This window comes from Haliaeetus albicilla, chromosome W, assembly GCF_947461875.1.
Source record: "Haliaeetus albicilla chromosome W, bHalAlb1.1, whole genome shotgun sequence".
Taxonomy (NCBI): domain Eukaryota; kingdom Metazoa; phylum Chordata; class Aves; order Accipitriformes; family Accipitridae; genus Haliaeetus; species Haliaeetus albicilla.
The window spans coordinates 45,099,599-45,112,858 of NC_091515.1; the positions used below are offsets into that span (position 1 = coordinate 45,099,599).

The 13,260-nt window shown below is 43.5% G+C and overlaps 1 protein-coding gene across 1 annotated transcript in view; it reads right to left on the reverse strand.

Moving 5' to 3' along the window:
- LOC138683422 (importin-11-like) overlaps positions 1–13,260 on the reverse strand; it is a 109,744-nt gene that overhangs the window by 44,369 nt on the left and 52,115 nt on the right. The window contains 5 exon segments of the mRNA XM_069775139.1: positions 540–645; positions 1,299–1,346; positions 9,785–9,875; positions 10,712–10,755; positions 11,022–11,174. Of these exon segments, the coding sequence (XP_069631240.1) occupies positions 540–645; positions 1,299–1,346; positions 9,785–9,875; positions 10,712–10,755; positions 11,022–11,174 (442 nt within the window).

Sequence of the window (13,260 nt, forward strand, 5' to 3'; positions counted from 1 at the left end):
TCCATGGGCTGCAGGGGGACAGCCTGACTCACTATGGTCTTCCCCACAGGCTGCAGGGGAATCTCTGCTCCGGCGCCTGGAGCACCTCCTCCCTCTCCTTCTTTCCTGACCTTGGTGTCTGCAGGGTTGTTTCTCTCACATGTTCTCACTCCTCTCTCCAGCTGCAGTTGCACAGGTTTTTTTTTTTTTCCCCTTCTTAAATCTGTTATCACAGAGGTGCTACCACCGTCACTGATTGGCTCAGCCTTGGCCAGCAGCAAGTCCATCTTGATGCCGGCTGGCACTGGCTTTACCGGACATGGGGGAAGCTTCTAGCAGCTTCTCACAGAAGCCACCCCTGTAGCCCCCCTGCTACCAAAACCTTGCCATGCAAACCCAATACAGTTATCAATATGTACTTCATACCTCTGCTCATTTAGTGGGTATGTTTAAATACTGAGTATTTTTCAAGTCTGCAATTATTAGACATTATATCTTACCAGATTTGTATCAACACTTCCTATTTAAATGATGAAGACATAACAAACCAAGGTGTTTACCTGTTATGAAAAACCTGTAGTTCTGCTAATAGTTGATTTTTAAACCACTGATCAAAATCCACACTGTCAAATAGTTCATAAGCAGCCAGTCCAACCGCATTATACACTGGGGAAAAACAATAGAGTTATGCTTATTGTGTGCTTGAATGTTTAATTTTTAATTCTAAATAATCAGACTAATTTAATTTTCAAAAAACATTTTTGATAACCTGAGCATGATAAAGAAAATAAAACTAAAGCATATACTCTGAAGAAAGATATTATCAGACCAAGGTGAAGGCAACTCTGGAGGAAATTTTAGTAAAAGTAAGGTCTTACAGAAGAAATATGCAGACTCTTTAAAATAGTTAAAAGCCATAAGAAAAACTTAAGATCTCATTCTAACAACAAGAATGGTTCCATCAGAGGCCTTAGACAATTCTTTTCTTTTGCCATAAAATCTCCTTATTTGTAAAATGGACAGACTATCCCCATCGAAGCACTGCAGTTCATTTATTTGCAGAGGGGAAAGGACAGGACAGTAAAGGAGACTGTCTAAGGGTTTGTTTCACAAAAATGCTGAAAAAAGCACCATATGTTTACATAAGCATTTCTAAAAGTTAAGACTGACATCAAGTGCATGGAGAAATAGAATTTAGGTCCTACTTTTCAAATGTTTGAAAAATAAATCTTGCAAATTCTTCATATAATTTTTAAGAAGTCAAGCACATAAACAAAAGGGGCTCTGTTCCTTCAAAGGTAAAGTAAAATTTAATTTACCAGCATCTTTAATCAGTATAGTACTGGTATCTTCCATGTTGGTAGATCCTACAAGACAAAGTTAAAATAAAGAAAAAAGCATAATTAAACAAAGAACGCAAGCAACTTCACACTTTTACACTTTAAATAAGTATGCTATGAATTAAGTCTGCTTCACTATTTTTGTTTTATTCACAAGTTCAGTATTTCAGTTTTGATACTTTCTTGAGTGAATATACTAAAATTAAATCTCTGCTTTCATACCCTATTTTTGACTGACTTCCTCAGCACTGAACATTTTTAACTGCAACATGCAAGTAAGTCAGAAGTATGTATTTTAAAGAACAGACTCAACTCCCACAAATTGCTGAAAACTGTCTACCATGTGGTACTATTTCCAGAGTCACTACTTAGACCTAGTTCCTATATACATTACATATGTGTGCATGTGTATTTACAACATATAAGTAAAAGCTTTCCAAAATCTTAAGAATTAATGAATTCTTAATATCATCTAGTACTTCAACTGTTGCGGAGGGACATCACACACAGACCAATGTGATCAAGTGAAGTCCATTTACTACAACGTTTGATACAGTTATATACCTTATGCACTTGTGCACGTGCCTTATACAATACTCTAATTGGTACAATACCCCGGTTCACGCGACACTTATTCTCTATTGGCTGAGCAAGCTTCTTCACGAGGTGTCCAGCAGTCACTTATCTCATTCTTCAGCATCCAGGTGTTGTTTGTCAGGCTCTTCTTATCTTCCTTTTTCCCAGCATACAAGGACACAGCGTCCTTGTCTGCTCCAGCACTTTGTAAACTTATGCTTCATTCCCACCTAACGGCTGGATTGCTCACATTCCTTTGCCCAGCCAAGAAATCCTCAACAATTCCCCCTTTTTGTTTTTGAGCAATCCAAGCTTGCCTAATAACTTGGGGTGCCTTTTTTCCTTAACAAGCTGAACAAGGTAGAATTATTACAATAGCTAAAATCACAATAACTACAATAGTGCCCATAACTCTTTGAGCCAACCCGTTACCCCTAATGACCCAGACCATGAGGACCATGAGAAAGATGAACCATCCATACATTCTTGTGCCGTCTTGCTCCGCGAACTCAGCCCAGCAATCGGTAGGTGCCAGCTTTCCGTGGGCGTCCCCACAGAGGCAAAGATGGCCTTGCCGTACACCAGCCCGATGCTCTTCGGAAAATCCCGGTATCTATACATTTGCAGAGGAACGGGTTTTAGCACACGTGGCCAGCGGGTGCCAAAATTCCGCCTCGGTTGCAATCTATGACGCATGCGCTCGCTGGCCAGGCGCGCTGCACGAGTCATAGTCATCTTGTCTATTGGTTCATGGGCTTTATGATGCAGTAGCAATGCACAGAGAATCTTGACCTATTATGTTGACCAAGGTGACCTATACATTAGTTTTCGGCTGAGGTGGTATTCATGCTGCCACATCATCCATGATGCTCCAGATGATGATGGTCGTACAAATCGAACAAGAGTCCGTCGTGGGCCTGCACCTGTGGAAACACAATCAACCTCGTCCCCAGGTTATTAATGGAAATAGACCTTACCCCTAATTTTGGCTTTAACTAACTTTTTACATTTACCCCACACTGTCTTCCCGCAATCACACTATGTTTAACCAAATTATGCTTAGCACACTTTTTACCTAAAGCAAGTTCTATATACAATAAGGCACGCTGTTCTAAAACCCTCTCTGAAGGACTCAATGTCCGCTAGTCCTCTGAAGTGTAATACTCTATTAGTCAGAATCTGTTGGATCAGTGGCTCCAGCACCCGCCGGTGCCGTGCCAGTTGCCACTGGGACGATTCCGGGTCCAGCATCAGTGCGAAGCCATGGTTTGACCCACTTAGCCAGGATCCAGCGCAGGCCTCGATCTGTAAGCAGACACATATACCCTCTCCCAGTAAGTTCTACTTCTGCTGGTCCGCACCATTTCCCGGACTCTGGGTCCTTATACATTACCCTGATTCCTGTACTTTGTTGTGTCCTTTCCGCCTGTAAAAGAGCATGATGCACTACCATTTGTGGGTCTTTGTGATCACCTGTCAATCTAAGATAACTTAGCACAAATAAGGCTTTGGCCAATCGTTCCTCTGGGAGTAAGCCCTGGGTTCCCCCCTTTTGTTTTTGCAGCATGCTCTTTAAGGTTTGTTGGCCCGTTCGACAATAGCCTGTCCTGTGGGAAGATGTGGAATACTCGTACCATGGTGAATTCCCCACAAATTACAAAATCGAGCAAATCGTGTAGGACCATAGGCTGGGCCGTTGTCCGTCTTAATTTCTTTAGGCACACCCAGCACTGCAAAAGAAGCATGAAGATGTCGTTCAACATGTAAGGCCTTTTCTCCAGTTTGTGCCGTGGCCCACATGGCAGCAGAATAGGTATCAATACACACATGAACATAACGCTTTGCACCAAACCACGTGACATGGGTGACATCCATTTGCCACAACTGCAATGGCAAGAGACCTCATGGGTTAACCCCACAGCCCAAGCCCAGCCCTTCCTTTTGACAGTCGGGGCATGCTTTAACGATACCTTGGGCATCAGTGAGTGGTAAGTCAAATTGCTTTGCTAACATCCTAGCGGGTTGGTGCAAGAACGCATGTGATTTCCGTGCTTGTTGAAAGCAATTCCCTGGAGGAGGCTCCCATGCCGCTGCAACCAATTGATCAGCTCTGTCATTTCCCGTTTCTCATCTGCACGTGCGCTCGTACCCAAGAGTTCTACCAGAGGGGCCATATCGTCATTAGTGATACCACAAAGATTCCGCACCCACTGGATATCTCCCACAAGCTTCTGGACATCATGTACCATTGAAATTTCTAACATTGCCAGCATCTATGTGCCACCTCAAATACTTCCAAGGTGCTGCCTTTTGCACCTTTTCAGGAGCAATTATTACTCTGCGATGGCTTAAGATGTCCTGCAATTGAGTTAAAATTTCATCCTGTGGCAAGTTCCTTCCCGCTATCAAAATGTAACTGAGGAAACTGCTTTCTTACAGGCTCTAATGCCCAGGCCACATATACCCGACACATCGTGGGGGAATTGCGCATTCCTTGCGGCAACACGACCCAATGGTATTTCTTATAGGGCTCTGCCTTGTTAATCGACGGTACCGAAAAGGCGAACCGTTCAGCATCATCTGGGTGCAAGGGAATGGTGAAAAAACAATCCTTTAGATCTATAATTAACAAATCCCATTCTTCTGGAAGCATAACTGGAGACAGCAAACCTGGCTGCAGGGCTCCCATGCTGTGCATCACTGCATTCACGGCTCTAAGGTCATGTAACCGTCTCCATTTCCCACTTTTCTTGGGAATGGTAAATATTGGTGTATTCCATGGACTAGTAGAAGGAACAACATGTCCCGCTCTCAATTGGTCCTCAACTAACTCTTGTATTTTTAGCAGCTTTTCAGAATTTAGTGGCTACTGATCAATCCAAACAGGCTCATCTGTTTTCCAGCTAATTTTCAGGATTGGCTGCCCCTCAGTGACTGCTCCTAAAAAGGATGGGTCACTAACATTGCCTTCATTTGGCTCAATAAATCACGGCCTATGAGGCCAAGCAATTCCTTTGGGGTAGTCATGACATACGGACGTGTCGTAACGTGCTCACCGTCGGGGAACACAAATGTAATCGGTAGCTGACTTACTAAGGTGGCTTGCGTGCCCCCTATCCCTGCAATGCCAAAATTTGGATTGATCAATGGCCACGATGGAGGCCAAATATATTGTGAAATAATCGTAACATCAGCTCCTGTATTGATTGTCATCAGTTTCTTGACGATAACACCGTCAGGCCCTTCCAATTGCACTACCTTTTCTGGTTTACCTTTTGTTATGTCCATGGCAAAATATACCTGCGGTTCCCCTGTGGAGCCGAATCCACCATCTCCACATTGTACTTCACCTGGGTTCGGAACACACGACCTGAATGGAACTAATTGTGCTATTCTGGTACCTTTAGGAATAGAAACAAGAGGGATTAAAACATGAATCATAATTTTCACAGTCCCACAAAAATCTGCATCAATAAGCCCTGGGACTACCAAAATTCCTTTTAGAGCTGTTGAAGATCGTCCCATCACAAACGCACTAAGCCCGAGCCCCAATGGTCCCTTTATGTTGCTATCCACCAAGTGTACCCCTGCGTCCATCAACGTAATGTCTACTGCGGTTTCCACATCCACTCCGGAGCTCCCTGCAGTGGCGGATCTGGTGGTTGCGAGGCTGCCTGAGGGCTGGCAGCCCAGGTCCCTTGCGTTTATCTCGTCGCGCGAGGGGCCTTTGCGGTCGGTGTAAAGTTTCCCTTCTTCCTATATTCTTGGTGGTATTGTCATCTTTCTTAGCAGAAGCTGTACATTTGCTCCTAATGTGTCCACGTTTGCCACAGTTAAAACACTTGACCAAGGGTGTCTTACTGGCCCCGTGCTTCTTTGTAGCTCCTTGTGGAGCTGCGACAACGTAGGCTGTTTTCTGTGAGTCCACTGCTCGATCCATGTATTCTAGCATATCAACGACGGCTGCATTTTTCGGCAAATTACGCAATGCTTTGCGTGTCTTTTCATTAGCATGTTCGAAAGCGAGCATTTTGAACATGTTTTCTTTCATTTGCTCGGTCATGTCAGGGTGGTCATAGATTGCCCTATGCAGTCTATTAATAAACTGTGCAAAAGGTTCGTTAGGCTCCTGTTTCACCTGAGTAAAAGTATGGTTTCGAATATTGTCTGGTATGGAAAGAAAAGCTTGATACGCCAAGATCTGTGATAGGTGATGAACCTCAGTGATACATTGTAACTGAGCGTTCCCTGATGCGAAGGGTCCAGAACCCATCAGCATCTGCGTGGTTACTCCCCATAAGGGATCTGTTTGTTGTCGTGGTGTTGCTTGTTCCCGATCACAGAACGTCTCCCACTGCCGGAAAAACACTAACATTTGGGCGGGCTCCAAAACCAACTGTGCTATCTGTTTAATATCTTGAGGTATCAGCGTATCAGCAGAAAAAATGAATTGCAGCATTTGTTGAGCTAAGGCAGATTTGATTCCGTACTGACTCACAGCATTCCTTAATCTCTCAATGACCTTCCAGTCAAACGCTTCCCATTTTTTCTGTCCATTTAATGCAATAACTGGGAATGCTTGGAGCATAGTCCCTTCTATAATGGCATCTTTTATTACTCCCCTCCAATGTCTCTGCCTTTCTTCTGCAGAGACTACTGCAGGCGGCTCCGCGTCTATCGCGGGCGCAGTTGGTTTCACCGTCTCTGGTTCCGAGAGGCGGGATGGATGAAAGGGCGGGGGCGGGGGGCGGATGGTTCTGCCCGGGGCCGGCCGCGGCTGGCGGCGGCCGCTCCATGGCCGGCTGACACGCGCCGCTGCAAGTGGGCGGAGGGGGGGGCGGAAAGGGAGGGGCGGAGGGAGGGGGCGGGAGGGGAGGAGCCGGAGGAAGCGCCGGAGAGGGCGGTGAGAAGGGGGCGGGAGGGGGCGGTGGAGGGGGCGGGAGGGGAGGGGGCGGTGGAGGGGGCGGGAGGGGAGGGGCCGAGGGAGGTGCCGGAGGGGGTGGCGAGAAGGGGGCGGGAGGGGGAAGCGGGGCCGGTATACGGCGAGAATCTTCGTTCTCTTGCCCTCTCGGTTCATCCTTTCGGGAGGATGACCGTTTCTCCCTCACTTCTGGTCCTTCCTACCGTACTGTCAGTTTTTGTAGTTGGTTCACCACCTCCCTCAGCTCTTCCATCGCACTACCCGATGGAGATGGTTCCCTGTCCCCCGCAATCTGTTTATCCGCATTAGTCACCCCCGAGTCTGTCGGCTTCGGGTCTGTCGGGCGACAATCGCCCCCCCCGATTCCCCTGTTTCTTGCGGAGTAACAGACGGGGGAATTTTTTCGGCACCAACGGCCTGGCTGGGTATAGGCAAAGGCTGTGTCTGTGCAGGCGTCTCAGCGTTAACGGAGATGGATGTTAGGAGGGGTGGAGATAGTTGTGTAGAGAATGTCCCCCCAACTCCAGCGGGGTAGGCTGACGCGGCAGCCGTGGAGGCAGCAGAGGGGGTCACCGCCGCGCAGACAGCGGCGGCTGCCTGCCGGTCCGCCCTCATTGTCTCCAGCGTGTCTCGAATTACCTTCCAGTGCTCTGCTTATTTTATCTCCTTTACCTTATCCCCCCTGCAGCTAGTAGCGTCCCACAGCGCCTTGCCTATATTATCCCAGGTCGCTTCTTCAAACGCGACATTTACACTCGGGATAAGTTCTTTCTTCCAGGCCCATAAAAGTAACCCCTTTATCACAGAATTATCGAATTTCAGTCCCCTCTCAGAGAGAAAATGACGAAGGAGCTTTAGGACTGCTTCCTGCCTTTTGTCCAACCCCATCTCCTTCTCCGACCGCTCACCTGATCAGGGCGAGATTCAAGCTTTCGCGCATCTCCTCGTTTTCCCAGCTCAGGGCGAGATTCAAACTTACACGCGTCCCAGCTTAGCTGAAGCTCATGCCGTCCTGCCGGGGCAGCAGGAACACTCTCGGCCGGCTCCTCCGCTCCCTCGTCGGTTCAGCTGCACCAGAAATTCTCGTAGAGACGATAAAGTGCTGATCTGAGGGTCCCTGTTCGGGCGCCAAATGTTGCGGAGGGACATCACACACAGACCAATGTGATCAAGTGAAGTCCATTTACTACAACGTTTGATACAGTTATATACCTTATGCACTTGTGCACACGCCTTATACAATACTCTAATTGGTACAATACCCCGGTTCACGCGACACTTATCTTATCCTCTATTGGCTGAGCAAGCTTCTTCACAAGGTGTCCAGCAGTCACTTATCTCATTCTTCAGCATCCAGGTGTTGTTTGTCAGGCTCTTCTTATCTTCCCTTTTCCCAGCGTACAAGGACACAGCGTCCTTGTCTGCTCCAGCACTTTGTAAACTTATGCTTCGTTCCCACCTAATGGCTGGATTGCTCACATGCCTTCGCCCAGCCAAGAAATCCTCAACATTCAACAATAACTCTCAAATTGAAAACATCCAGAAATGGCTACTACGGGCTTCGGGAGGAAAAAAAAAAAAAAAGTGTGTATGTGTACCTTTTAGCATGGAAGTATTATATTCCATAATTCTTGAAAAATAAAGTAAGTGTCAACCATTTTGAAAGGAACCTTTTACCATTCCCAGTATTACAGCACAGCAAGCCATCCTGAAACTTATGTACATGAAGTATTTTACAAAGAGATTCTGGATGTGAAGTCAGAACACCACCCTCAGAAAACGAATATTTATTTCTATTTAATAGAATGTATTGATCCATTCTGATAAGTTCAAATATAAAATATTATAAGTCAGTGTCCTGGGTTCAGCTGGGATAGAGTTAATTTTCCCAGGAACCTGGGAGGGGGGGCACAGCCAGGACAGCTGACCTGAACTAGCCAAGGAGCTATTCCATACCATGTGCCATCATGCTCAGTATATAAATGGGGAGCGGGCCGGGGGGGACTCTTTCGGCTTTCGGTGGGGGAAGTGGCGAGCGTTGGGTTCCGGGTGGTGAGCAGTTGCACTGTGCATCACTCGTTTTGTATAGTCTTTTATTAGTACCGTTGTTGTTGTTGTAACTTCTCTCCTTGTGTTGTCCCAGTAAACTGCCCTTATCTCAACCCTCGAGGTTCCGTTTTTTTTTTTTCTTTTCTCATTTCTGATTTTCCTCCCCATCCCACCGGAGGGGGGCGGGAGGAGTGAGCGAGCGGCTGCGTGGTCCTTTGTTACCGGCTGGGCTGAAACCACGACAGTCAGATATGATACAACCTGGGGAAACAACCTAAGCCGAAATGACAGGGAAAACTAAGTGGCAGCTACCAGTCATTATCTTCCATGGCCACTGTAAAACTCAGTTAGGGTGTGAAAAAAACCTGAATCATTCCTCTGTCTATGAAGACTGAAGTCTTCATACAGAAAAACACTAAACTTTTAAAGTAGATTCTTCAGATGTAGAAAGTCCTCTAGACTCTCCAAAATGACGGCATAACTTGAACTTTCTGTTTAAAAGGAGGGTTTTTTCCCAGGATTTTTGCAGAAACTTGGCATAATTAACATAAAGTGCCTTGAAACATTTGAACAGGAAGTTCCTGGTAAAAAACGACCTACAGAATTTATTAAGCTTGTCAACCATTCTCAAGAAAGCCTGAAACCTCACGAAAGTAGAATTGCCCCAGTTTTTGTCAGTCATCCAAGATAGTTATGACAAAAAGGAAAGAATTGTTAGGATTCCCTCTTCCTATATACACACTGCATTCTCCTTATGATAGTTTTAGAAACAATTTCAAAATATTAACACATCCTTTCAAAAATAGAGTGAATACACTATATAAAATTAGATATCACAAGATAAAACTGTTTAACAGTTGACAATAGCGAATGTCAGAATTCTACATTTTACAGTTCCTTTATTTTTTAAACAACTTACCTTGTAGACTGTGAACCATTTCTAAAAGCACAGGGGTAAGAGTCTGATTATATTCATGGAAAATATCAATAAAAAGAACTTCTGTGCATGGCTGAAAAATGAAAAATATCTGGTTTAGAATCTATCAAAATAAAGGCAATTAAATTGTGTTTCATGTTAAAATTTGTAAGTGCTGCATACCTCACAACAAAGGCCACAATTTAAAATGCAATATACTGCAGCAAAGTTAGTCTTAGTATTATATGAAAAAACATTACATATTATACAGTATGCTTAACTAGCAAGATTTTGGTGGCTGTATCTATATTAGCAAGTTCTGTGGTACAAGAACAATGTAGGTATCTCACAGTTTCCTTTTGGATTAGCCCTAGTTCAGTCATCTGGACTGAAGGTCCACTTGCACTAGATGCGCAGGGATGGGTTTTTTAGTTTTAATCTGAAAGTAACCCAGCAAATAAGCTTTGAGATCTCTTTGCAAAGCAAACCATAGCAGGGATAATTGGGAGATTCACTATAACAGCATACTTTTGATTTGAACTAAAATGCTAATATAGATGCATCAAACTTTCTTCATCATGTCTACTAACAAAGTCATTAGTGATAATATCAATTATCAGTTTAAAAAGGAGACAACTTTACTGGTTTTAATAACCATCTGATACTACACAATACAAACACTGAAGCAAACTCCTTTTCCTCCCTCCTAGAATATGAAGTGCATAGTTTCCAGTGTATTTCAAAATGTTTGAACATTGATCAATGAACAAAGTTCATTTATATTAATTCTAATGAAATTTCTCTAATAAAAGATTTTTTTTAAAAGCATGAGCTTATCTTTCTACCAAATATCACCTCTCTTGGGTACAAGACTATCAAGAAATGCATCCAGAAATGTCGAATGGTTTTATTTCAAATTGAAACACTTACTCGGAGACTGTACTTCCAAGAATCTCCTCCTGTCTCTTCTACAGCTATTATTTCACAAAGAAAAAGATAAAGTATTATTTCAACTATGATTCAAATAAAGTTGAGTATTTAGATATGTGAATATCATGGACTACTGAGAAATCTCTTGTTGTGAAAACAATCTCCAGAGGGAATATTTGTCCATGTAACAAAACTGTAGAAAATAAAACAGCAAATACTGCATGGGCAATTTGTAGAGGCAATGTGGATATGAAACCTCTTATGACAATATCTAAATAAACTGCAATCAACCATACAACACGTTTCTTACTGAAGCCTTCTGGGTCTTCTTCCCACATTGTTAATTCTTCCTCTGTCAGCAGAAAATAGTGAGTGACTAATCTCCTACATATTTCCATTAGTGTTGGAAATGTGAAAAACGCTGTCTTTATCTTATGTGCTTCAAGAGTTTCAGTACTGCTATCTGAAATAAAATATAGGAAAAACCAAATTACAATTAAAAAGTTTAATGATCAAACACTAGTCTAGCAAAACTAGAAAGAAATCAATAGATAAGAAATCCTCAGAGAAAAAAAAATACATTTTCATGGCAGACTTTCATAACAGACTTTCAAGTGTACTTCTTTTAAGCAAGTTAAACTAATTTCATTTACTTTTAAAAGAATTCTTTAACAGCAAAATTGGAGTGAAGGGTTCATAGGGCTTCATGAAGTATTTATAATGCTTTTCAGTTACTACGTAGACAAAAAGAAACACTTTTAGCTGCTGCTTTTGGTGGTTTTCTAATTTAGCATTACTGAAGAAGGTAATTCATAAACACACAGCACTCAAAGAAAGTTTCATTTATACCTATTCAGAAAGTTTATCCAAATATAATCTTAAAAATAACTGGGTTTTTTTTTTTAGGAGTTAACATTGGTTAAAGAAAGTAGAAATAAAACCAAATACCATATGCTATACAACCAACACAAACAATCTATGTCAGTCAGAAATTAAGAAAAATGAATCATTTCTCTATATATTTTAATTTTTTAATCACCCAGTTCTCGGAAAAATCAAGTGCTACAGCTTTTATTAGAATATGCTATTATTCTTTTTGTTAAGTGACTACATTTCTATTTCAAAAACTCAAACACAACTATGAACTTTTGCAAGTAGAAATTTCTGTTAATAATCAGTGGATTTAGAACATTAATGTATTATAAAATTATGGAATAACACTGAAATACATCAGTGTTAAACTTCTTTGCACGTGCAAAAAGCAACAACGAAGCTGGTGAATGGTCTTGAGCACAAGTCTTATGAGGAGCGGCTGAGGGAACTGGGGCTGTTTAGCCTGGAGAAAAGGAGGCTGAGGGGAGACCTTATCGCTCTCTACAACTACCTGAAAGGGGGTTGTAGTGAGGTGGGTGCTGGTCTCTTCTCCCAGGTAACAAGCGATAGGACGAGAGGAAATGGCCTCAAGTTGCAGCAGGGGAGGTTTAGGTTGGATATTAGGAAAAATTTCTTTATTGAAAGGGTTGTCAGGCATTGGAACAAGCTGCCCAGGGAAGTGGTTGAGTCACATCCCTGAACATATTTAAAAGACATGTAGATGTGGTTCTTAGGGACATGGTTTAGTGGTAGACTTGATAGTGTTAGGTTTATGGTTGGACTCGATGATCTTAAGGGTCTTTTCCAACCTACATGATTTTATGATTTTTTAATTATTTTTATGAATATTTTGAAGAATTTTAAAAGCTAGGTTTGTGTAATCTTTGACACACATACTGGTATGTTCATGAAACTCCCTCACAAAATTTAGAAAAAGAATGCTAATTATTATCTAGTCATTGGCAAATTTCAAACTAATGTGGAAGTTAATTTTTTTTTTTTTTAAATATAGTTCAAATATAAGGAAAGCTATTTTTCATTATCCATTGTACTGGGTTTGCGTAGCAAGGTTTGGGTATTGGCGGGGCTACAGGGGCGGCTTCTGTGAGAAGCTGCTGGAAGCTTTCCACATGTCTGACAGAGCCAATGCCAGCCGGCTCCAAGACAGATGCCACCACCGGCCAAGGCCGAGCCAATCAACAACAGTGGTAGTGCCACTGTGATAACATATTTAAGAAGGGAGAAAAAACTGCACAACAAGCTGCAGCCAAAGAGAGAAGTGAGAATATGTGAGAGACACAACTCTGCAGTCACCAAGTTCAGTGAAGAAGGAAGGGGAAGAAGTGTTCCAGGTGCCAGAGCAGAGATTCCCCTGCAGCCCGTGGGGAAGACCATGGTGAGGCAGGTTGTCCCCCTGCAGTCCAGGGAGGTCCACGGTGGAGCAGATATCCACCTGCAGCCCGTGGAGGACCCCACGCTGGAACAGGTGGATGCCCAAAGGAGGCTGTGACCCTGTGGGAAGCCCGCGCTGGAGCAGGCTCCTGGCAGGACCTGTAGACCCATGGAAAGAGAGGAGCCCATGCTGGAGCAGGGGAAGAATGTGAGGAGGAAGGAGCAGCAGAGACAATGTGTGATGAACTGACCACAACCCCCATTCCCCATCCCCCTGCCCTGCT